The sequence below is a fragment of the Scyliorhinus torazame genome, chromosome 9 (genome assembly GCF_047496885.1).
Source record: "Scyliorhinus torazame isolate Kashiwa2021f chromosome 9, sScyTor2.1, whole genome shotgun sequence".
NCBI classification, from domain to species: Eukaryota; Metazoa; Chordata; class Chondrichthyes; order Carcharhiniformes; family Scyliorhinidae; genus Scyliorhinus; species Scyliorhinus torazame.
This window is the reverse complement of record NC_092715.1, coordinates 5873563-5900114: the sequence shown is the minus strand read 5'-3', so window position 1 is coordinate 5900114 and position 26552 is coordinate 5873563. Positions and strand designations below refer to the sequence as shown.

The following is a 26552-nucleotide window of genomic DNA, read 5'->3' as shown; positions in this document are numbered from 1 at the left end:
GAGCGCGGTGTCTGCGAGCGCGGTGTCTGTGAGCGCGGTGTCTGTGAGCGCGGTGTCTGTGAGCGCGGTGTCTGCGAGCGCGGTGTCTGTGAGCGCGGTGTCTGTGGGCGCGGTGTCTGTGAGCGCGGTGTCTGTGGGCGCGGTGTCTGTGAGCGCGGTGTCTGTGGGCGCGGTGTCTGTGAGCGCGGTGTCTGTGGGCGCGGTGTCTGTGAGCGCGGTGTCTGTGGGCGCGGTGTCTGTGAGCGCGGTGTCTGTGGGCGCGGTGTCTGTGAGCGCGGTGTCTGCGAGCGCGGTGTCTGTGAGCGCGGTGTCTGTGGGCGCGGTGTCTGTGAGCGCGGTGTCTGTGGGCGCGGTGTCTGTGAGCGCGGTGTCTGTGAGCGCGGTGCCTGTGAACGCGGTGTCTGTGAGCGCGGTGTCTGTGAGCGCGGTGTCTGTGAGCGCGGTGTCTGTGAGCGCGGTGTCTGTGAGCGCGGTGCCTGTGAGCGCGGTGTCTGTGAGCGCGGTGTCTGTGAGCGCGGTGTCTGTGAGCGCGGTGTCTGTGAGCGCGGTGTCTGTGGGCGCGGTGTCTGTGGGCGCGGTGTCTGTGGGCGCGGTGTCAGTGAGCGCGGTGTCTGTGGGCGCGGTGTCTGTGAGCGCGGTGTCTGTGAGCGCGGTGTCTGTGAGCGCGGTGTCTGTGGGCGCGGTGTCTGTGTGCGCGGTGTCTGTGGGCGCGGTGTCTGCGAGCGCGGTGTCTGTGAGCGCGGTGTCTGTGAGCGCGGTGTCTGTGAGCGCGGTGTCTGTGGGCGCGGTGTCTGTGAGCGCGGTGTCTGTGGGCGCGGTGTCTGTGAGCGCGGTGTCAGTGGGCGCGGTGTCTGTGGGCGCGGTGTCTGTGGGCGCGGTGTCTGTGTGCGCGGTGTCTGTGAGCGCGGTGTCTGTGAGCGCGGTGTCTGTGAGCGCGGTGTCTGTGAGCGCGGTGTCTGTGGGCGCGGTGTCTGTGAGCGCGGTGTCTGTGAGCGCGGTGTCTGTGTGCGCGGTGTCTGTGGGCGCGGTGTCTGGGAGCGCGGTGTCTGTGGGCGTGGTGTCTGTGAGCGCGGTGCCAGTGAGCGCGGTGTCTGTGAGCGCGGTGTCTGCGAGCGCGGTGTCTGCGAGCGCGGTGTCTGTGAGCGCGGTGTCTGTGAGCGCGGTGTCTGCGAGCGCGGTGTCTGCGAGCGCGGTGTCTGTGAGCGCGGTGTCTGTGAGCGCGGTGTCTGTGTGCGCGGTGTCTGTGGGCGCGGTGTCTGGGAGCGCGGTGTCTGTGGGCGTGGTGTCTGTGAGCGCGGTGCCAGTGAGCGCGGTGTCTGTGAGCGCGGTGTCTGTGAGCGCGGTGTCTGTGGGCGCGGTGTCTGTGGGCGTGGTGTCTGTGGGCGCGGTGTCTGTGAGCGCGGTGCCAGTGAGCGCGGTGTCTGTGGGCGCGGTGTCTGTGGGCGCGGTGTCTGTGAGCGCGGTGTCTGTGGGCGCGGTGTCTGTGAGCGCGGTGTCTGTGAGCGCGGTGTCTGTGAGCGCGGTGTCTGCGAGCGCGGTGTCTGTGAGCGCGGTGTCTGTGAGCGCGGTGTCTGCGAGCGCGGTGTCTGTGAGCGCGGTGTCTGTGAGCGCGGTGTCTGTGAGCGCGGTGCCAGTGAGCGCGGTGTCTGTGGGCGCGGTGTCTGTGAGCGCGGTGTCTGTGAGCGCGGTGTCTGCGAGCGCGGTGTCTGTGAGCGCGGTGTCTGTGAGCGCGGTGTCTGCGAGCGCGGTGTCTGTGAGCGCGGTGTCTGTGAGCGCGGTGTCTGTGGGCACGGTGTCTGTGAGCGCGGTGTCTGTGAGCGCGGTGCCAGTGAGCGCGGTGTCTGTGAGCGCGGTGGAGCAAGATCTAATCAGAGTTTTGGAATAGAATTGGATGATTATCTGAAAAGGGAGAATGTACAGGATGACTGGGGAAAGGCAGGCATTGGGTGGGCTGCTCATTCAGAGAGCTAGCACAGGTATTACAGATTGAATGGCCTCGTGCTGTGCTGTCACGTTCTGTGGTTCAGGCAGTTCTGTGCCAAATACAGGCTCCGACTTGGATCGCGTTGCTCGCTGCCCCCAGCTCCACACACTCCTTACCTCAGCTTGCTTCTTCCTCAACTCCCCTTTCTCAATGTTTGAAGACAAGCTTTGTGGCCTCGGTTTGGCGATGTGGATCAGCGATGCCTGAATCTTCGCCATCAGCTCTTCATTTTTCCTCTTTGCTTCTCGGAGCTGAAATGAGTGAATAGAAATGGAGGTTAGAATGGCACGAAGCATCGCTTTCTCCCTCTTTCCCAATCTCTCCCAGTACAGTACATCCACTGCTTCTCCTTTATCCACAGCACATGTAACTTTCTCATAGACTCTCCGGCACGGAGACACAGGCCCTTTGGCCCAAACTGGTCTATGCTGACCAAAAAGCCCACTGAAGCTTAACCCCATTTGCCTGCATTTGGCCCCTATCGCTCCAAACCTTTCCTATCCATGTATCTGTCCAAATGCCTTTTCAATGTTGTCAATGTCGCTGCCTCTACCACTTCCTCCAGCAGCTCATTCCACACACGTCCCACCCTCGGTGTAAAAACGTTGCTCCTCAGCTTCCCATTAATTCTTTCCCCTCTTAACTTAAACCTCTGCCCTCTCGTTCTGGATTCCCCAACCCTGGGAAAAAGACTGAGCGCATCCACCCTACCCATGCCTCTCATGATCTTATCCACCTCTATAAGATCACCCCTCAGTCTCCTGCGCTCCAAAGAAAAAAGTCCCCAGCCTGTCCAATCCCTCCCTGTAACTCAGTCCCTGGCAACATCCCTGTAAATCTCTTCTGCCTCTCTCCAGGTTAATAACATCTTTCCTGTAGCAAGGCGACCGAAACTGACCACAATACTCCAGGTGCGGCCTCACCAACATCCTGTCCAACTGCAACATAACGTCCCAACTTCGATACTCAATGCCCTGACTGATGAAGGCCAGCAGGCCAAAAGCCTTCTTCACTGTCCTATCTACCTGTGACTCCGCCTTTAGACAACCGTGCACCTGAACTCCAAGGTGTCTCTGTTGCACGATACTCCCTAGGGCCCTACCATTCACTGTGAAAGTCCGACCTTGATTTGACTTTCCAAAATGCAACACCTCACACTTATCTGTATTGAACTCCATTTGCCACTTCTCGGCCCACTTCCCCAGCTGATCAAGATCCTGTTACAATTTTTGATAACCTTCTTCACTGTCTACAACACCACCTATTTTAGTGTCATCTGCAAACTTACTGATCATTCTTTGTACATTCTCATCCAAATCGTTGATAGAGATAACAAACAGCACTGGGCCCGGCACTGACCCTGAGGCACACCACGAGTCTCCAATAACTCCAATGGCATTTGTCTAGTCCTTTTGTACGGACGGAATTCCGCTGGAAATCGTCAGGGCCCACAGGTCACTCCGGCCAAAGCCCAGGGAGTTGCCGAGGGCGATAATAGCCAATCTGCACAGTTAACAGGAACAGAAGAGGATCCTGCGCTGGGCTCAGCAGCCAAAGGCGAGCAGCTGGGAGGGACACAAGATACGTGTATACAAGGACATTGGGGTGGACCTGGCGAAGCGCAGGGCCGAGTTCAACCATGTGGAGTCGGCCCTGTACAAAAACAATGTTAGATTCAGGATGTTATTCCCAGCCAGATTCTGGATGATGTACCAGCACACGTAGGAAAAACTGTGAGAGAAAAAACGAGACGGGCTGGGAAACAGAATGGGAGACCGTGAAAGAGGGACAGAAACCATGAAACAGACCAGGGTGTGGGGGAGACTAGAGAGAATGCGAAAGTGACTGGGAGAGGGAGAGAGACTGGGAAACAGGGAGAGAGAGACTGAAAAGGAGGGGGAGAGAGAGAAAGAGAGAGGTAGAAAACAGGAGTAGGTGACCATTCAGCCTGCTCCGTCATTCAATCAGATCATAGTTAGGGGAATAGATAGGAGATTCCGTGGGAACGAGAGAGACTCTGTAAGGCAGGAATTCAGGGAGCTAGGGTGGAAACTTAGATCTCGGACAAACAGAGTTATTATCTCTGGGTTGTTACCCGTGCCACGTGATAGCGAGACGAGGAATAGGGAGAGAGAGGAGTTCAACACGTGGCTACAGGGATGGTGCAGGAGGGAGGGTTTCAGATTTCTGGATAATTGGGGCTCATTCTGGGGTCGGTGGGACTTCTACAAACGGGATGGTCTACACCTGGACCAGAGGGGTACCAATATCCTGGGGGGGGGAATTTGCTAATGCTCTTCGGGAGGGTTTAAACTAGTTCAGCAGGGGCTTGGGAACCTGAATTGTAGCTCCAGTATACAGGAGGTTGAGAGGAGTGAGGTCATGAGTAAGGTTTCAAAGTTGCAGGAGTGTACCGGCAGGCAGGAAGGTGGTTTAAAGTATGTCTTCTTCAATGCCAGGAGCATCCGGAATAAGGTGGGTGAACTTGCGGCATGGGTTGGTACCTGGGACTTCGATGTTGTGGCCATTTTGGAGACATGGATAGAGCAGGGACAGGAATGGTTGTTGCAGGTGCCGGGGTTTAGATATTTCAGTAAGCTCAGGGAAGGTGGTAAAAGAGGGGGAGGGGTGGCATTGTTAGTCAAGGACAGTATTACAGTGGCAGAAAGAACGCTTGATGAGGACTCGTCTACTGAGGTAGTATGGGCTGAGGTTAGAAACAGGAAAGGAGAGGTCACCCTGTTAGGGGTTTTCTATAGGCCTCCGAAAAGTTCCAGAGATGTCGAGGACAGGATTGCAAAGATGATTCTCGATAGGAGCGAAAGCAATAGGGTAGTTGTTATGGGGGACTTTAACTTTCCATATATTGACTGGAAACTCTGCAGTTCGAGTATTTTAGATGGGTCCGTTTTTGTCCAATGTGTGCAGGAAGGTTTCCTGACACAGTATGTAGATAGGCCAACGAGAGGCGAGGCCATATTGGATTTGGTACTGGGTAATGTACCAGGACAGGTGTTAGATTTGGAGGTAGGTGAGCACTTTGGTGATAGTGACCACAATTTGATTACGTTTACTTTAGTGATGGAAAGGGATAGGTATATACCGCAGGGCAAGAGTTATATCTGGGGGAAAGGCAATTATGATGCGATGAGGCAAGACTTAGGATGCATCGGATGGAGAGGCAAACTGCAGGGGATGGGCACAATGGAATTGTGGAGCTTGTTCAAGGAACAGCTACTGCGTGTCCTTGATAAGTATGTACCTGTCAGGCAGGGAGGAAGTGGTCGAGCAAGGGAACCGTGGTTTACTAAAGCAGTCAAAACACTTGTCAAGAGGAAGAAGGAGACTTATGTAAAGATGAGACATGAAGGTTCAGTTAGGGCGCTCGAGAGTTACAAGTTAGCTAGGAAGGACCTAAAGAGAGAGCTAAGAAGAGCCAGGAGGGGACATGAGAAGTCTTTGGCAGGTAGGATCAAGGATAACCCTAAAGCTTTCTACAGATATGTCAGGAATAAACGAATGACTAGGGTAAGAGTAGGGCCAGTCAAGGACAGTAGTGGGAAGTTGTGCTTGGAGTCCGAGGAGATAGGAGAGGTGCTAAATGAATATTTTTTGTCAGTATTCACACAGGAGAAAGACAATGTTGTCAAGGAGAATACTGAGATTCAGGCTACTAGACTAGAAGGGCTTGAAGCTCATAAGGAGGTGTTATCTATTTTCACACTTTCCATAATTGCTAAGTCCCCTGGGCCGGATGGGATTTATCCTAGGATTCTCTGGGAAGCTAGGGAGGAGATTGCTGAGCCTTTGGCTTTGATCTTTAAGTCATCTTTGTCTACAGGAATAGTGCCAGAAGACTGGAGGATAGCAAATGTTGTCCCCTTGTTCAAGAAGGGGAGTAGAGACAACCCCGGTAACTATAGACCAGTGAGCCTTACGTCTGTTGTGGGCAAAATCTTGGAAAGGTTTATAAGAGATAGGATGTATAATCATCTGGAAAGGAATAATTTGATTAGAGATAGTCAACACCGTTTTGTGAAGGGTAGGTCGTGCCTCACAAACCTTGTTGAGTTCTTGGAGAAGGTGACCAAACAGGTGGATGAGGGTAAAGCAGTTGATGTGGTGTATATGGATTTCAGTAAAGCGTTTGATAAGGTTCCCCACGGTAGGCTACTGCAGAAAATACGGAGGCATGGGATTCAGGGTGATTCAGCAGTTTGGATCAGAAATTGGCTAGCTGGAAGAAGACAAAGGGTGGTGGTTGATGGGAAATGTTAAGATTGGAGTCCAGATACTAGTGGTGGACCACAAGGATCTGTTTTGGGGCCACTGCTGTTTGTCATTTTTATAAATGACCTGGAGGAGGGCGTAGAAGGATGGGTGAGTAAATTTGAAGATGACACTAAAGTCGGTGGAGTTGTGGACAGTGCGGAAGGATGTTACAAGTTACAAAGGGACATAGATAAGCTGCAGCGCTGGGCTGAGAGGTGGCAAATGGAGTTTAATGCAGAAAAGTGTGAGGTGGTTCATTTTGGAAGGAATAACAGGAAGACAGAATACTGGGCTAATGGTAAGATTCTTGGCAGTGTGGATGAACAGAGAGATCTCGGTGTCCATGTACATAGATCCCTGAAAGTTGCCACCCAGGTTGAGAGGGTTGTTAAGAAGGCATACGGTGTGTTAGCTTTTATTGGTAGAGGGATTGAGTTTCAGAGCTATGAGGTCATGTTGCAGCTGTATAAAACTCTGGTGCGGCCGCATTTGGAGTATTACGTGCAATTCTGGTCGCCGCATTATAGGAAGGATGTGGAAGCATTGGAAAGGGTGCAGAGGAGATTTACCAGAATGTTGCCTGGTGTAGAGGGAAGATCTTATGAGGAAAGGCTGAGGGACTTGAAGCTGTTTTCGTTAGAGAGAAGAAGGTTAAGAGGTGACTTAATTGAGGCATACAAGATGATCAGAGGATTGGATAGGGTGGACAGTGAGAGCCTTTTTCCTCGGATGGTGATGTCTAGCACGAGGGGACAAAGCTTTAAATTGAGGGGAGATAGATATGACAGATGTCAGAGGTAGGTTCTTTACTCAGAGAGTAGTAAGGGCGTGGAATGCCCTGCCTGCAACAGTAGTGGACTCGCCAACACTAAGGGCATTCAAATGGTCATTGGATAGACATATGGACGAGGGCCGAAGGGCCTGTACTGCGCTGTAATGTTCTATGATAGGCGAGATACGAAATGAATATTTTTTGTCAGTATTCACTCAGGAAAAAGATAATGTTGTGGAGGAGAATGCTGAGACCCAGGCTATTAGACTAGATGGCATTGAGGTACGTAGGGAAGAGGTGTTGGCAATTCTGGACAGGCTGAAAATAGATAAGTCCCCGGGGCCTGATAGGATTTATCCTAGGATTCTCTGGGAGGCCAGGGAAGAGATTGCTGGACCTTTGGCTTTGATTTTTATGTCATCATTGGCTACAGGAATAGTGCCAGAGGACTGGAGGATAGCAAATGTGGTCCCTTTGTTCAAAAAGGGGAGCAGAGACAACCCCGGCAACTATAGACCGGTGAGCCTCACGTCTGTAGTGGGTAAAGTCTTGGAGGGGATTATAAGAGACAAGATTTATAATCATCTAGATAGGAATAATATGATCAGGGATAGTCAGCATGGCTTTGTGAAGGGTAGGTCATGCCTCACAAACCTTATCGAGTTCTTTGAGAAGGTGACTGAACAGGTAGATGAGGGTAGAGCAGTTGATGTGGTGTATATGGATTTCAGCAAAGCGTTTGATAAGGTTCCCCACGGTAGGCTACTGCAGAAAATACGGAGGCTGGGCATTGAGGGTGGTTTAGAGATGTGGATCAGAAATTGGCTAGCTGAAAGAAGACAGAGGGTGGTGGTTGATGGGAAATGTTCAGAATGGAGTTCAGTTACAAGTGGCGTACCACAAGGATCTGTTCTGGGGCCGTTGCTGTTTGTCATTTTTATCAATGACCTAGAGGAAGGCGCAGAAGGGTGGGTGAGTAAATTTGCAGACGACACTAAAGTCGGTGGTGTTGTCGACAGTGTGGAAGGATGTAGCAGGTTACAGAGGGACATAGATAAGCTGCAGAGCTGGGCTGAGGGGTGGCAAATGGAGTTTAATGTAGAAAAGTGTGAGGTGATTCACTTTGGAAGGAATAACAGGAATGCGGAATATTTGGCTAATGGTAAAGATCTTGGAAGTGTGGATGAGCAGAGGGATCTAGGGTCCATGTACATAGATCCCTGAAAGTTGCCACCCAGGTTGATAGGGTTGTGAAGAAGGCCTATGGAGTGTTGGCCTTTATTGGTAGAGGGATTGAGTTCCGGAGTCAGGAGGTCATGTTGCAGCTGTACAAAACTCTGGTACGGCCGCATTTGGAGTACTGCGTACAGTTCTGGTCACCGCATTATAGGAAGGACGTGGAGGCTTTGGAGCGGGTGCAGAGGAGATTTACCAGGATGTTGCCTGGTATGGAGGGAAAATCTTATGAGGAAAGGCTGATGGACTTGAGGTTGTTTTCGTTGGAGAGAAGAAGGTTAAGGGGAGACTTAATAGAGGCATACAAAATGATCAGGGGGTTAGATAGAGTGGACAGTGAAAGCCTTCTCCCGCGGATGGAAATGGCTGGCACGAGGGGACATAGCTTTAAACTGAGGGGTAATAGATATAGAACAGAGGTCAGAGGTAGGTTCTTTACGCAGAGTGGTGAGGCCGTGGAATGCCCTACCTGCAACAGTAGTGAACTCGCCAACATTGAGGGCATTTAAAAGTTTATTGGATAAACATATGGATGATAATGGCATAGTGTAGGTTAGATGGCTTTTGTTTCAGTGCAACATCGTGGGCCGAAGGGCCTGTACTGTGCTGTATCGTTCTATGTTCAATGGATGATCTCTTCCTGCTCTCAAATCCACCTCCCACCTCATGGTTTCAGTCCCTCTTTCACGGTCTCCCATTCTGTTTCACAGCCCGTCTCTTTTTCTCTCAGTTTTTCGCACTCTTTCTCTCTCCTCCCCCAGTCTCTCTCTCCTTATTTCTGAGTTGGTCTCTCACCCTGTCCCTCTCTCTGCTCTCTATTGATTCCAGTCTTCCTCTCTATCTCAGTCTCTCTCTCTCTCTCATAGATATATATATATACCCAGTCTCTCTCTCTACATATATATATATATATATATATATATATAGTGAGAAGTCTTACACCAGGTTGAAGTCCAACAGTTTTGTTTCAAACACTAGCTTTCGGAGCGCTGCTCCTTCCTCAGGTGAGTGCTCCTGAAGGAGCAGCGCTCCGAAACAAACCTGTTGGACTTTAACCTGGTGTTGTCAGACTTCTTACTGAGCTCACCCTGATGTGTTAGGCAGGTAGGTTCGATGTGGACTGCACTCGATGCAGGGAAGTTATAAACAGACGTCTAACACTGGAGAAGATCCAACACTGTTTTATTCAACGATAGAACTGATATACATATTCAGCTGTGGGTCGACACTATACTAATCTGACTAGTGACCTTGTAGTAGCCTGACCAGACTTACTAGCTACCGCATGGTGTTTGCACTGTGCTAGCTCGTGGACTCTGACTGTCTCAGTGGCTGGGTCCACAGAGAGCGGGAAACCTAGTGCCCTCTGCCTTTATAGTGGTAGTGTCCTGTCTGGTGATTGGCTGTGCTGTGTTGTGTGCTTACTGGTCATCCTGTGTGTCAATCACTGCCTGTCTGCATCTCATTATATACATGAGTGGATATTATGACACACCCCAGTCCAAAGCCGGCATCTCCCCATCCCAGTCTCACTCGATTTCAATCTCTCTCTCTCTCACTCTTTATCCCTGTTTCCCTCTCTCTCTCTTTCCCTGTCTCACTCCCAGTGTCTCTCTCTCTCTCTATTTCCGTCTCTATCTTTATCTCAATTTCTCACTCTCTCTTTCTCTCTATCCCAGTCTCTCTCTCTGAATCGCAGTCTCTCTCTCTGGTAATACCAGGTATTGCGGTACATGAGAGGTGAATGACCATTGGCTGGATCTATCCCAGTCTCTCTCTCTCTCTATCCCAGTCTCTCTCTCTCTATCCCAGTCTCTCTCTCTCTATCGCAGTCTCTTCCTCTCTCTATCCCTGTCTCTCTCTCTCTCTATCGCAGTCTCGCTCTCTCTATCGCAGTCTCTCTCTCTATCGCAGTCTCTCCCTCTCTATCGCAGTCTCTCTCTCTCTATCCCAGTCTCTCTCTCTCTCTATCCCAGTCTCTCTCTCTCTCTATCCCAGTCTCTCTCTCTCTCTATCCCAGTCTCTCTCTCTCTCTCTCTCGATCCCAATCTCACTCTCTCTACCCCACTCTCTCTCTCTCTATCCCAGTCTCTCTCTCTCTATCCCAGTCTCTCTCTCTCTCTATCGCAGTCTCTCTCTCTCTATCGCAGTCTCTCTCTCTTTATCCCAGTCTCTCTCTCTTTATCCCAGTCTCTCCCTCTCTATCGCAGTCTCTCTCTCTCTATCCCAGTCTCTCTCTCTCTCTCTCTATCCCAGTCTCTCTCTCTCTCTATCCCAGTCTCTCTCTCTCTATCCCAGTCTCTCTCTCTCTATCCCAGTCACTCTCTCTCTATCCGTCTCTCTCTCTCTCTCTATCGCAGTCTCACTCTCTCTATCCGTCTCTCTCTCTCTCTCTCCCCATCCCAGTCTCTCTCTCTCTTTCTCTCTATCCCAGTCTCTCTCTCTATCCAAATCTCACTCTCTCTACCCCAGTCTCTCTCTCTATCCCAGTCTCTCTCTCTCTATCACAGTCTCTCTCTCTCTCTCTCTATCCCAGTCTCTCTCTCTCTCGCAGTCTATCTCTATCGCAGTCTTCTCTCTCTATCGCAGTCTCTCTCTCTCTCTCTCTATCCCAGTCTCTCTCTCTCTCTATCCCAGTCTCTCTCTCTCTCTCTATATCCCAGTCTCTCTCTCTCTATCCCAGTCTCTCTCTCTCTATCCAAGTCTCTCTCTCTCTCTATCCCAGTCTCTCTCTCTATCCCAGTCTCTCTCTCTCTCTATCGCAGTCTCTCTCTCTGTGGTAGTATGCATTAGGGGTCATGTGGGACTGTGAAGCCGTGATGTCATTGGCTGACAGATCCCGGGTCCTGGTTGGCCGTTGACCTCTAGCTCCGCCCTGAAGGCGGAGTATAAGAACCAGGAGTCCTCCCCCGCAGGCCAGTCTACTACTGAACTGCGGGGGAACAGTCACACTTAATAAAGCCTCATCGACTTCACTCTATTCGTCTCTCGGAGTCTTTGTGCGCTACAATTTATTAAGCGTGACTAAAGGACTATGGAGCTCAGGATCATCCCGGAATGCCCGAGGATCAGCCCCCACGCAGTGAATGCAGCAGCAGTTTTTAAACACTGGCAGACTTGTTTCGAGGCCTACCTCAGAACGGCCCCCGGCCGGGTCACAGAAGACCAAAAACTACAGGTCCTGCACTTGAGGTTAAGCACGGAGATTTTCTCTCTCATCGAAGACGCAGAGGATTTCCAGACCGCGTTCGCAGCACTAAAAAGTCTCTATGTTCGCCCAGTAAACCAGATCTACGCTCGCTATCAACTCGCAACGAGACGGCAAAGTCCCGGAGAATCGATAGATGAATTCTACGCCGCGCTACTAATTTTGGGACGAGCCTGCAGCTGCCCGCCGGTGAACGCAAATGAACACACGGACATGTTAATGCGCGATACTTTTGTGGCAGGTATGAATTCCTCCAAAATCCGCCAAAGACTTTTAGAAAAAGAGTCGCTAGGACTCTCAGAGGCACGGGCCTTAGCAGCCTCCCTAGACGTGGCCGCGCGAAACACCCGCGCCTACGGCACCGCGCGGCAGCCCATTGGGCCCCGTCCGCACCCGTCGCGACAAAACCACCCCCCCCCGCCCCCCCCCGGACACCCCACAGACTTGCGCGGTTCAAACGCCAAGTCGCACCGGGGGAGCCCGCTGCTATTTCTGCGGCCAGGCGAAACACCCCTGGCAGCGCTGCCCGGCCCGCGCAGCGATCTGTAAGAGCTGCGGGAAAAAGGGCCATTTCGCGGCTGTGTGCCGGTCCCGGGAGGTCGCCACGGTCCCAGGAGAACAGGGAGCGCTGTACGCCTTTTTCGCTTCCCAACCCCCCCAGCGCCCCATGTACGACCCGCAGGAGCAACCACCTTGGGTCCCGACCACCGCTCTCCCCAGAGAACAGGGAGCCCTGCACGCCTTTTACGCTCCCCAACCCACCCCCACGCCCCATGTATGACCCGCCAGCGCTACCACTTTGGGTCCCGGCCACAACTGTCCCCAGAGAAGAGGGAGTCCTGCGTGTTCCTAACGCTCCCCAACCCCCCCAGCGCCCCATGTGCGACCCGCAGGCGCCGCCATTTTGGGTCCCAGCCACCACGAGGGGAGGTGGGGCGCCGCCATCTTGGACCACCCCAGACCTGTACGACGCATGGGGACGGCCATTTTGTCCACCCCCGCCGCCATCTTGTGACCCCCCAGCCATGTGCGATGCATGGGGGCAGCCATCTTGTTCACCCCTGACGCCATCTTGGACGGCAACAACGGACCCCAGCGTCGACGGCTCCACGGGGTTCGAAGAAGACGCTCAACCATTACAACCACGGCTGGCTTCAATGACGCTGGACCAAGCACGGCCCCGGACGCTCCAGACGACGACAACAACGGTGCTGATAAACGGGCACGAGACACCATGCCTGGTCGACTCCGGGAGCACGGAGAGCTTTATCCACCCCGACACAGTAAGACGCTGTTCTTTGACCATCCGTCCCAGCGCACAAAAGATTTCCCTAGCTGCAGGATCCCACTCCGTACAGATCAAAGGCTTCTGCATAGTTACCCTAACGGTGCAAGGGAGGGAGTTCAAAAACTACAGGCTCTACGTCCTTCCCCAACTCTGCGCCCCCACATTACTGGGATTAGACTTCCAGTGCAATCTACAGAGCCTAACCTTCAAATTCGGCGGCCCAATACCCCCACTCACTGTCTGCAGCCTCGCAACCCTCAAGGTTCAGCCCCCATCCTTGTTTGCAAACCTCACCCCGGATTGCAAACCCGTCGCCACTAGGAGCAGACGGTACAGCGCCCAGGACCGGACCTTCATTCGGTCCGAAGTCCAGCGGCTACTGAAGGAAGGCATAATCCAGGCCAGCAATAGTCCCTGGAGAGCACAGGTGGTAGTAGTAAAGACAGGGGAGAAGCAAAGGATGGTCATAGACTATAGCCAGACCATCAACAGGTACACGCAACTAGACGCGTACCCTCTCCCCCGCATATCCGACATGGTCAATCGGATTGCCCAATATAAGGTCTTCTCCACCGTGGACCTCAAGTCCGCCTACCATCAGCTCCCCATCCGCCCAAGTGACCGCAAGTACACAGCCTTCGAGGCAGACGGGCGATTATACCATTTCCTAAGGGTCCCATTTGGCGTCACAAACGGGGTCTCGGTCTTCCAACGAGAGATGGACCGAATGGTTGATCAGCACGGGTTGCGGGCCACGTTCCCGTATCTCGACAATGTAACCATCTGCGGCCACGATCAGCAGGACCACGACGCCAACCTCCAAAGATTCCTCCAGACCGCTAAAGCCTTGAACCTCACGTACAACGAGGACAAGTGCGTTTTTAGCACCAACCGGCTAGCCATTCTGGGCTACGTAGTGCGCAATTGGATAATAGGCCCCGACCCCGAACGTATGCGCTCCCTCATGGAATTTCCCCTCCCGCACTGCTCAAAAGCCCTAAAACGCTGCCTGGGGTTCTTTTCATACTACGCCCAGTGGGTCCCCCAGTATGCAGACAAGGCCCGCCCCCTAATACAGACCACGACCTTCCCTCTGTCGACAGAGGCTTGCCAGGCCTTCAGCCGCATTAAAGCGGATATCGCAAAGGCCACGATAGTCCCTACCCTTCCAGGTCGTGAGCGACGCCTCCGACGTAGCTCTAGCGGCCACCCTTAACCAAGCGGGCAGACCCGTGGCCTTTTTCTCCCGAACCCTCCACGCTTCAGAAATCCCACACTCCTCAGTGGAAAAGGAAGCCCAAGCCATAGTGGAAGCGGTGCGACATTGGAGGCATTACCTGGCCGGCAGGAGATTCACTCTCCTCACGGACCAACGGTCGGTAGCCTTCATGTTCGATAATGCACTGCGGGGCAAAATCAAAAACGACAAGATCTTAAGGTGGAGGATCGAGCTCTCCACCTTCAACTACGAGATCTTGTATCGTCCCGGAAAGCTGAACGAGCCGTCCGATCCCCAATCCCGCGGCACATGTGCCAACGCACAAATTAACCGCCTCCAAACCCTCCACGAGGACCTCTGCCACCCGGGGGTCACTCGGTTCTACCACTTTATTAAGTCCCGCAACCTCCCATACTCTTTGGAGGAGGTCCGTACAGTCACAAGGAACTGCCACATCTGCGCAGAGTGCAAACCGCATTTTTTCAGGCCGGATGGTGCGCACCTGATTAAGGCTTCCCGCCCCTTTGAACGCCTTAGTCTGGATTTCAAAGGACCCCTCCCCTCCACCGACCGCAACACATACTTCCTTAATGTGGTGGACGAGTACTCCCGTTTCCCCTTCGCCATCCCCTGCCCTGACATGACCGCGGCCACAGTCATTAAAGCCCTGAACACCATATTCGCACTGTTCGGTTGCCCCGCATACGTCCACAGCGACAGGGGGTCCTCCTTCATGAGTGACGAGCTGCGCCAGTTCCTGCTCAGCAACGGTATAGCCTCGAGCAGGACGACCAGCTACAACCCCCGGGGGAATGGGCAAGTAGAGAGGGAGAATGGCACGGTTTGGAAGACCGTCCTACTGGCCCTACGGTCCAGGGACCTCCCGGTTTCACGGTGGCAGGAGGTCCTCCCGGACACCCTCCACTCCATCCGGTCACTACTGTGTACTAGCACTAACCAAACGCCTCATGAGCGCCTCCTTGTCTTCCCCAGGAAGTCCTCCTCTGGAACGTCGCTGCCGACCTGGCTGGCGGCCCCAGGACCCACCTTGCTCCGAAAACATGTGCGGGCGCACAAGTCGGACCTGTTGGTCGAAAGGGTTCACCTCCTTCACGCGAACCCGCAGTACGCTTACGTGGAGTACCCCGACGGCCGACAGGACACGGTCTCCCTGCGAGATCTGGCGCTCGCCGGCAACACACACACCCCCCCCGACACCAATCACCCCCTCCCTGCCACCACCGCACCCCGCGACCGCCCCCTTCCCAGGAGGATCGGTCCTCCTCCCAGGCCCGACCAGGAGTGAAGCCCAAGCTGAAACCGTGAGGCTCCCGGAGACGACAACACAGGAACAAGCACCACCACCACCACCGGGGCCGAGGCGATCGACACGGACGACCAGACCGCCCGACCGACTCGTGGCGTCGATCTAACACAATATGTGGACTTTTAACGAGAACATTTTGTCTTTTTCTCCTGACGATTACTGTAAATAGTTCGAAACAAAAAAAAACCTTGTACATACTGTAATAACATGCAAACGTTTTCCTCCCAGGACCAGCCTTGTAAACCCTTACCACCATGCGAAGCATCACCCCGCCGGGTTCATTTTTAACAAGGGGTGAATGTGGTAGTATGCATTAGGGGTCATGTGGGACTGTGAAGCTGTGATGTCATTGGCTGACAGATCCCGGGTCCTGGTTGGCCGTTGACCTCTAGCTCCGCCCTGAAGGCAGAATATAAGAACCAGGAGTCCTCCCCCGCAGGCAGTCTACTACTGAACTGCGGGGGAACAGTCACGCTTAATAAAGCCTCATCGACTTCACTATATTCGTCTCTCGGAGTCTTTGTGCGCTACACTCTCTCTCTCTATCGCAGTCTCTCTCTCTCTATCGCAGTCTCTCTCTCTCTCTCTATCGCCGTCTCTCTCTCTCTATCCCAGTCTCTCTCTCTCTATCCCAGTCTCTCTCTCTATCGCAGTCTCTCTCTCTCTATCGCAGTCTCTCTCTCTCTATCCCAGCCTCTCTCTCTCTCTCTATCGCAGTCTCTCTCTCTCTATCCTAGTCTCTCTCTCCCTATCCCAGTCTCTCTCTATCGCAGTCTCTCTCTATCGCAGTCTCTCTCTCTCTATCCCAGTCTCTCTCTCTCTCTATCGCAGTCTCTCTCTCTCTATCCCAGTCTCTCTCTCTCTATCCCAGTCTCTCTCTCTCTATCCCAGTCTCTCTCTCTCTATCGCAGTCTCTCTCTCTCTATCCCAGTCTCTCTCTCTCTCTATCCCAGTCTCTCGCTCTCTATCGCAGTCTCTCTCTGAGGTACCCTCAATAATGATGCTTAGAGATTAAACTGTAAAGAAGGCTTTATTAGGCTAATAACTATGCTACAGATTTGGACGAGAGCTGACTGCTATACAGACCATGAGGCAGGCCTTTATGTATGGCTCCCAGATGGGTGGAGCCAGAGGCGGAGTCCCCAGGGTTCCAAGCCTGGTCTTCAAGGGGACATCACCTTACATGATGATAAGGCAGTAACCATTCATCACACTCTCTCTCTGTCCCAGTCTCTCTCTCTCTATCCCAGTCTCTCTCTCTATCTCAGAGTCTCTCTCTCTCTCTCTATCTCAGTCTCTCTCTCTCTCTATCCCAGTCTCTCGCTCTCTATCCCAGTCTCTCTCTCTCTCTATCTCAGTCTCTCTCTCTCTATCCCAGTCTCTCGCTCTCTATCCCAGTCGGTCTCTCTTTATCGCAGTCGCTCTCTCTCTATCCCAGTCTCTCTCTCTCTATCCCAGTCTCTCTCTCTCTATCGCAGTCTCTCTCTCTCTATCGCAGTCTCTCTCTCTCTCTCTCTCTCTATCGCAGTCGCTCTCTCTCTATCGCAGTCGCTCTCTCTCTATCCCAGTCGCTCTCTCTCTATCCCAGTCTCTCTCTCTCTATCCCAGTCTCTCTCTCTCTATCCCAGTCTCTCTCTCTCTATCGCAGTCGCTCTCTCTCTATCCCAGTCTCTCTCTCTCTATCCCAGTCTCTCTCTCTCTATCGCAGTCTCTCTCTCTCTATCCCAGTCTCTCTCTCTCTATCCCAGTCTCTCTCTCTCTCTCTGTACCTGCCGTCTGTCTTTCCCAGTCACTCACTGTTTGCAGACTCTCTGTCCGCTTCTGTTCCTGGATGCTCTGTTGCTTTTGTAGTTCCTCCTCGTGTTTCTGGTTCAGCTGTTCTTTAATTTCTTTGCCCAGAGCCACAAATTGCTTGGTGACACTCTGGAGCTTCACATCAACGTCGCGTGGCATCATGCTTCTCAGACGCTAGAAGGAAAGCAATGGAGAAATTGAGAAAGTGGTCAAGAACGATGGAATAATATCAATTTCTAACCGAGATGGCGGCTATGACATAGATACATAGACGATCAGAGCAGGAGGAGGCCTTTTGGCCCTTCGAGCCTGCTCCGCCATTCATCACCATCATGGCTGATCATCCAACTCAATAGCCTAATCCTGCTTTCTCCCCATAGCCTTTGATCCCAGTCTCCCCAAGTGCTCTATCCAGCCGCCTCTTGAATATATTCAAAGTTTTAGCATCAACTACTTCCTGTGGTAATGAATTCCACAGGCTCACCGCTCTGGGTGAAGAAATGTCTCCTTATCTCTGTCCGAAATGGTTACCCTGAATCCTCAGGCTGTGACCCCTGGTTCTGTACACACCCATCATTGGTAACATCTTCCCTGCATCTACCCTGTCCAGTCCTGTTACAATTTTATAATCTCTATGAGATCCCTGTGGTGGTATGTATTAGGGGTAATACGGTACGCCACGTGTCGACAGGCTATTGGTGGAGGGATGCCAGGTCCTGATAGGATCTGCCACCTACTGGACTCCACCCAGAAATGCCGGTAAAAGAACCCAGCTTTTCCCTCCATTTCCCTCAGCAGCTACATTCTGTAACCACGCTGCTGCGGATAAAGTTCTGCTTAATAAAGCCTTCAATTGACATTACCTCAACCTGCCTTGCGTCATATTGACGGTGCTACAATTTATTAAGCAGAATTTAAATTGAAGAAAACGACGTGGGAACATGGAGCTCCGAATCACCCCGGAGTGCCTGCGCATCGCACCCCAAGCAGCTAACTCGGCCTCTATCTTCAAGCACTGGCTGGCATGCTTTGAGGGCTACCTCCGAACGGCCTCCGGCACACGACTGACGAACAAAAGATGCAGGTCCTCTATTCCAGGGTGAGTCCTGACGTCTACTCCCTTATCGAGGACAAGGACGGTTTCACCGGTGCCATCGCCGCGCTGAAGGGTATATACATCCGGCCCGCCAACCAGGTTTTTGCTCGCTACCAGCTCGCCACACGACGGCAATTTCTGGGGGAATCGCTGGACGAGTTTTATAACGCCCTGCAGATCCTGGGTCGAAACTGCAACTGCCCGGCGGTAACAGCGAGTGAACACACAGAGCTCCTGGTCCGCGATGCGTATGTGGCAGGTTTGGCCTCTTCCCAGATCCGCCAGAGGCTTCTGGAGAAAGAATCTCTGGGACTTACAGAAGCTCGGGCCCTGGCGGCATCCCTCGATGTGGCCTCGCGTAACGCCCGCGCCTACGCCCCCGACCGCACTCCAGCCCCTTGGGCTCTGTGGACTCCCGCTGCGGTCGACTCTCCGACACCCCCCCCACTCCCGCAAACCTGCGCGGCCAAAACACCAGTCCAACCGGGGGGGCCCCGCTGCTATTTTTGCGGCCAGCCGAACCACCCTCGGCAGCGCTGCCCGGTCCGCGTGGCTACCTGCAAAAGCTGTGGGAAGAAGGGCCATTACGCGACGGTGTGCAAGTCCCGCGGGGTCGCCGCTATCTCCAGGGAAGAAATGGGACCACAGACCCAGCCCGCCCAGCGATCCACGTGCGACCAACGGACGCTGCCATTTTGGACCCCGGACGCCACGAAGGAGAGATGGGCGACGCCATTTTGTCCACCCCCGACCGCGCTCGATCCGTGGACGCCGCCATCTTGGCTGAAGGACCCCGACACAGACAGCCACAGACTGCCTGATTACGATGCTCAACTTCAACAACCACGTCTGGCTTCGACGACCCTCGACCAGTCGCGACCCCGGATGCTCCAGACTGCAACCACTACAGTCCTAGTGAATGGCTACGAGACGCCGTGTCTCATCGACTCTGGGAGCAGGGAGAGCTTCATCCATCCGGACACGGTAAGGCGCTGTTCCCTCGTAATTCGGCCAAGCACCCAGAAGATTTTCCTGGCGGCGGGATCCCACTCCATTCAGATCACGGGGTTCTGCATCGCTAACCTAACGGTGCAGGGGAGGGAGTTCCGAAATTACCGGCTGTATGTCCTCCCCCATCTCTGTGCGCCCACACTCCTAGGGTTGGATTTCCAATGCAACCTCCAGAGTTTAACATTTAAATTTGGCGGCCCTATACCCCCACTGACTGTCTGCGGCCTCGCGACCCTCAAGGTTGAACCCCCATCCTTGTTTGCGAACCTCACCCCGGATTGCAAACCCGTCGCCACAAGGAGCAGACGGTACAGCGCCCAGGACCGAGCATTTATCCGGTCCGAAGTCCAGAGGCTGCTGAAGGAAGGCATCATCCAAGCTAGCAACAGTCCCTGGAGAGCCCAGGTGGTAGTCGTTAAGACCGGGGCGAAACAGAGGATGGTCATCGACTATAGTCAGACCATCAACAGGTACACTCAGCTAGATGCGTACCCTCTCCCCCGCATATCCGACATGGTCAATCGAATTGCACAGTACAAGGTCTTTTCCACCGTGGACCTCAAGTCCGCCTACCACCAGCTCCCCATCCGTCCCGGTGACAGCAACTATACTGCCTTCGAAGCAGACGGGCTGTTATACCACTTTTTAAGGGTTCCATTCGGCGTCACAAACGGAGCCTCGGTCTTCCAACGAGAGATGGACCGAATGGTTGACCAGCACGGTTTACGGGCCACGTTCCCGTATCTCAACAACGTCACCATCTGCGGCCACGACCAGCAGGACCACGACGCCAACCTCCAAAAATTCCTCCAGACTGCTCACGCCCTGAACCTCACTTACAACAAAGAAAAATGCGTGTTCCACACCGACAGTCTAGCCATCCTGGGCTACGTAGTGCGAAATGGAGTGATAGGCCCGGACCCCGAACGCATGCGCCCCCTCATGGAGTTCCCTCTCCCCCACTGTGCCAAAGCCCTGAAACGTTGCCTGGGCTTCTTTTCTTATTACGCCCAGTGGGTCCCCCAGTACGCAGACAAGGCCCGTGCACTAATCCAGTCCACTACTTTTCCCCTGTCGACAGAGGCCCGCCAGGCCTTTAGCCGCATCAAAGCGGATATCGCAAAGGCCACGATGCGCGCCATCGACGAGTCCCTCCCCTTCCAGGTCGAGAGCGACGCATCGGATGTAGCTCTGGCGGCCACCCTCAACCAAGCGGGCAGACCCGTGGCCTTCTTCTCAAGAAACCTCCACGCTTCAGAAATCCGCCACTCCTCAGTGGAAAAGGAGGCACAAGCAATAGTGGAAGCTGTGCGACATTGGAGGCATTACCTGGCCGGTAGGAGATTCACTTTCCTCACTGACCAACGGTCGGTTGCCTTCATGTTCGATAATGCACAGCGGGGCAAGATCAAGAACGACAATATCTTGCAGTGGAGGATCGAACTCTCCACCTTCAATTATGAGATCTTGTCCCGTCCCGGAAAGCTGAACGAGCCATCCGATGCCCTATCTCGCGGCACATGTGCCAATGTACAAGTGGACCGTCTACAAGCCCTCCACGAGGACCAAAGCCACCCGGGGGTCACTCGTTTCTACCACTTCCTTAAGGCCCGCAACCTCCCTTACTCCATCGAGGACGTCCGAACAGTCACCAGAAACTGTCAGATCTGCGCTGAGTGCAAACCGCACTTTTTCAGGCCAGATAGAGCGCACCTGGTTAAGGCCTCTTGACCTTTTGAACGCCTCAGTTTGGATTTAAAAAGCCCCCTCCACTCCACCGATCGCAACGCGTACTTCCTGAACGTCATTGACGAATACTCCAGTTTCCCTTTCGCCATCCACTGCCCCGACATGACAGCGTCCACGGTCATTAAAGCCCTCGGTACCATTTTTACACTGTTCGGTTTCCCCGACTATATCCATAGCGACAGGGGGTCCTCCTTTATGAGTGACGAACTGCGTCAATTCCTGCTCAGCAGGGGCATAGCCTCGAGCAGGATGACCAGTTACAACCCCCGGGGGAACGGGCAGGTAGAAAGTGAGAATGGAACGGTCTGGAAGGCCGTCCTGCTGGCCCTCCAGTCTAGGAGTCTCCCAATTTCCCGCTGGCAGGAAGTCCTCCCGGATGCCCTTCACTCTATCCGGTCCCTGCTGTGCACCACCACGAATCAAACGCCTCACGAGCGCCTCCTCTTCTTTCCTAGGAAGTTCTCCTCTGGAACGCCACTTCCGACCAGACCAGCAGCTCCGGGACCCATTCTGCTCCGGAAACATGTGCGGGCGCACAAGTCAGATCCGTTGGTGGAACGGGTGCATCTCCTTCACGCCAACCCGCAATACGCCTATGTGGAGTACCCTGATGGCCGACAGGACACGGTCTCCCTGCGAGATCTGGCGCCCGCCGGAGCTACCCACACCACCCCAACGCCAATCACCACCTCCTCACTCCCGCCGGTTCATCCCGCAGCCACCCCCTTCCCGGGGGGTTCGGTTCTCCTCCCAGACCCGCCCAGGAGTAAGGACACAGGGGACAGTGCTACGCTCCCAGAGTCGACAGGACTCGAGCCAGCGCCATCACCACCACGCCCGAGACGATCGGAAAGGACGACCAGGGCGCCCATCCGGCTCATCGAATCACTTTAACTCTCAACGTTTTCAGTTATTGTGTCTTGTTATAGTTATGGCACCATGCCGACCCTGTTTGGCCCGTTGGCCCAGTTGAAGCGATAATTTTGTGTTTTGTTCAAAGTTACGGCACAGTACCGATTCTGTAAACCCCTACCACCATGCGAACCACCATCCAGCCGGGTTCTTTTTCAACAAGGGGTGAATGTGGTGGTATGTATTAGGGGTAATACGGTACACCACGTGTCGACAGGCTATTGGTGGAGGGATGCCAGGTCCTGATAGGATCTGCCACCTACTGAACTCCAGCCAGAAATGCCGGTATAAGAATCCAGCTTTTCCCTCCATTTCCCTCAGCAGCTACATTCTGTAACCACGCTGCTGGGGATAAAGTTCTGCTTAATAAAGCCTTCAATTGACATTACCTCGAGCTGCCTTGCGTCATATTGACGGTGCTACAATCCCCCCTCATTCTTATGAACTCCAGCGAGAACAATCCCAATTTAGTCAATCTCTCCTCACATGAAAGTCCCGCCACCTCTGGAATCAGTCTGGTAAACCAATTAGAACATAGAACATAGAACGATACAGCGCAGTACAGGCCCTTCGGCCCACGATGTTGCACCGAAACAAAAGCCATCTAACCTACACTATACCATTATCATCCATATGTTTATCCAATAAACTTTTAAATGCCCTCAATGTTGGCGAGTTCACTACTGTAGCAGGGTAGGGCATTCCACGGCCTCACTACTCTTTGCGTAAAGAACCTACCTCTGACCTCTGTCCTATATCTATTACCCCTCAGTTTAAAGTTATGTCCCCTCGTGCCAGCCATTTCCATCCGCGGGAGAAGGCTCTCACTGTCCACCCTATCCAACCCGCTGATCATTTTGTATGCCTCTATTAAGTCTCCTCTTAACCTTCTTCTCTCCAACGAAAACAACCTCAAGTCCATCAGCCTTTCCTCATAAGATTTTCCCTCCATACCAGGCAACATCCTGGTAAATCTCCTCTGCACCCGCTCCAAAGCCTCCACGTCCTTCCTATAATGCGGTGACCAGAACTGTACGCAATACTCCAAATGCGGCCGTACCAGAGTTCTGTACAGCTGCAACATGACCTCCTGACTCCGGAACTCAATCCCTCTACCAATAAAGGCCAACACTCCATAGGCCTTCTTCACCACCCTATCAACCTGGGTGGCAACTTTCAGGGATCTATATACATGGACACCTAGATCCCTCTGCTCATCCACACTTCCAAGAACTTTACCATTAGCCAAATATTCCGCATTCCTGTTATTCCTTCCAAAGTGAATCACCTCACACTTCTCTACATTAAACTCCATTTGCCACCTCTCAGCCCAGCTCTGCAGCTTATCTATATCCCTCTGTAACCTGCTACTTCCTTCCACACTATCGACAACACCACCGACTTTAGTATCGTCTGCAAATTTACTCAGCCACCCTTCTGCGCCTTCCTCTAGGTCATTGATAAAAATGACAAATAGCAACGGCCCCAGAACAGATCCTTGTGGTACTCCACTTGTGACTGAACTCCATTCTGAACATTTCCCATCAACCACCACCCTCTGTCTTCTTTCAGCTAGCCAATTTCTGATCCACATCTCGAAATCACCCTCAATCCCCAGCCTCCTTATTTTCTGCAATAGCCTACCGTGGGGAACCTTATCAAACGCTTTGCTGAAATCCATATACACCACATCAACTGCTCTACCCTCGTCTACCTGTTCAGTCACCTTCTCAAAGAACTCAATAAGTTTTGTGAGGCATGACCTACCCTTCACAAAGCCATGCTGACTATCCCTGATCATATTATTCCTATCTAGATGATTATAAATCTTGTCTCTTACAATCCCCTCCAAGACTTTACCCACTACAGACGTGAGGCTCACCGGTCTATAGTTGCCGGGGCTGTCTCTGCTCCCTTTTTGAACAAAGGGACCACATTTGCTGTCCTCCAGTCCTCTGGCACTATTCCTGTAGCCAATGATGACATAAAAATCAAAGCCAAAGGTCCAGCAATCTCTTCCCTGGCCTCCCATAGAATCCTAGGATAAATCCCATCAGGTCCCAGGGACTTATCTATTTTCAGCCTGTCCAGAATTGCCAACACCTCTTCCCTACGTACCTCAATGCCAACTAATCTATTTACCTGGAGCTCAGCATTCTCCTCCACAACATTATCTTTTTCCTGAGTGAATACTGACGAAAAATATTCATTTAGTATCTCACCTATCTCTTCAGACTCTACACACAACTTCCCATCCCTGTCCTTGACAGGTCCTACTCTTTCCCGAGTCATTCACTTATTCCTGACATACCTATAGAAAGCTTTTGGGTTTTCCTTGATCCTTCCTGCCAAATACTTCTCATGTCCCCTCCTTGCTCGTCTTAGCTCTCTCTTTAGATCCTTCCTCGCTACCTTGTAACTATCCATCGCCCCAACTGAAACTTCATACCTCATCTTCACATAGGCCTCCTTCTTCCTCTTAACAAGAGATTCCACTTCTTTGGTAAACCACGGTTCCCTCGCTCGACGCCTTCCTCCCTGCCTGACCGGTACATACTTATCAAGAACACGCAGTCGCTGTTCCTTGAACAAGCTCCACTTATCCAGTGTGCCCAACACTTGCAGCCTACTTCTCCAATTCTCATTGTTTCACTGGAGTGACAGTCTTTCACGCAGCACAGGAAGTCGTGGAGAAGGGCCAGTCTAGGTATTACATAATCAGAACAAAATCAAAACCCACTGTTTGGTATCAATCCCAAACTATTCCCACTGCCCTGCTCTCTCCCATAGTCCTGAAACAATCCCAAACTAATCCCACTGCCAAAGCTCTCCCCATAGCCCTGTATCAATCCCCAAAATGATCCCACTGCCCCGCTCTCTCCCCATAGCCCTGAAACAATCTCCAACTAATCCCACTGCCCCGCTCCCTCCCCATAGCCCTGTATCAATCCCCAAACTAATCCCACTGCCGCACTCTCTCCCCATAGCCCTGTATCAATCCCCAAACCAATCCCACTGCCCCGCTCTCTCCCCATAGCCCTGTATCAGTTCCCAAACGAATCCCACGGCCCCACTCTCTCCCCATAGCCCTCTATCAATCCCCAAACTGATCCCACTGCCCCACTCTCTCCCCATCGCCCTGTATCAATCCCAGACTAATCCCACTGCCCCGCTCTCTCCCCATAGCCATGTATCAATCCCCAAACTAATCCCACTGCCCCGCTCTCTCCCCTTAGCCCTGTATCAATCCCCAAACTGATCCCACTGTCCCGCTCTCCCCATAGCCCTGTATCAATCCCCAAACTGATCCCACTGTCCCGCTCTCTCCCCATAGCCCTGAAACAATCTCCAAATAATCCCACTGCCCCGCTCTCTCCCCATAGCCCTATATCAATCCCCAAACTAATCCCACTGCCCCGCTTTCTCCCCATATCCCTGTATCAATCCCAAACTAATCCCACTGTCCCGCTCTCTCTCCATAGCCCTGTATCAATCCCAAACTGATCCCACTGCCCCACTCTCTCTCCATAGCCCTGGATCAATCCTAAACTAATCCCACTGCCCCGCTCTCTCCCCATAGCCCTGTATCAATCCCCAAACTGATCCCACTGCCCCACACTCTCTCCCATAGCCCTGTATCAATCCCGAAACTGATCCCACTGCCCCACTCTCTCATACATAGCCCTGTATCAATCCCCAAACTGATCCCTGTAGCGCACAAAGACTCCGTGAGACGAATAGAGTGAAGTCGATGAGGCTTTATTAAGCACGTCTGTTCCCCCGCAGCTCGACAGTAGAATGGCCTGCGGGGGAGGACTCCGGCTTCTTATACTCCGCCTTCAGGGCAGAGCTAGAGGTCAACGGCCAACCAGGACCCGGGATCTGTCAGCCAATGACATTAGGGCTTCCAGTCCCACATGACCCCTAATACATACTACCACATTCACCCCTTGTCAAAAATGAACCCGGCGGGGTGATGCTTCGCATGGTGGTAAGGGTTTACAGGGCTGGTCCTGGGAGGAAAACATTCATATGGCAATACAGTATGTACAATTTTGTCCTGTTTCAACTATTTACAGAAGGTATCGGGAGAAAAGCAAAATGTTCTTGTGAAAAGTCCATATATTGATTTAGATCGACGCCACGAGTCGGTCGGGCGGTCTGATCGTCCGTGTCGATCGCCTCGGCCCCGGTGGTGGTGGTGGTGCTTGTACCGGTGTTGTCGTCTCCGGGAGCCTTACGGTTTCAGCTTGGGCTTTATTCTTGGTCAGGCCTGAGGGGAGGGGAACCGATCCTCCTGGGAAGGGGGCGGTCGCGGGGTGCGGCGGTGGCAGGAAGGGGGGGGGGGTTGGGTGAATGGTGTCGGGGGGGGGGGGGGTGTGTGTGTTGCCGGCGGGCGCCAGATCCCGCAGGGAGACCATGTCCTGTCAGCCGTCGGGGTACTCCACGTAAGCGTACTGCGGGTTCGCGTGGAGGAGGTGAACCCTTTCGACCAACGGGTCCGCCTTGTGTGCCCGCACATGCTTTCGGAGCAAGATGGGTCCTGGGGCCGCCAGCCAGGTCGGCAGCGTCGTTCCAGAGGAGGACCTCCTAGGGAAGACAAGGAGATACTCATGAGGCGTTTGATTAGTGCTCGTACATAATAGCGACCGGATGGAGTGGAGAGCGTCCGGGAGGACCTCCT

General features: G+C 53.1%; 1 protein-coding gene across 3 annotated transcripts in view; it reads right to left on the bottom strand.

The window, feature by feature from the left end:
• The window catches only part of spef2 (sperm flagellar 2), a 941194-nt gene that overhangs the window by 835111 nt on the left and 79531 nt on the right, over positions 1–26552 (bottom strand). For all 3 annotated transcript variants that reach the window (XM_072515585.1, XM_072515587.1, XM_072515586.1), the window contains exons 4-5: positions 17104–17274; positions 2101–2235 (exon numbers count right to left, since the gene is read on the bottom strand). In XM_072515585.1, coding sequence (XP_072371686.1) covers positions 2101–2235; positions 17104–17274 — 306 coding nt within the window. The remainder of the gene's footprint in view (positions 1–2100; positions 2236–17103; positions 17275–26552) is intronic.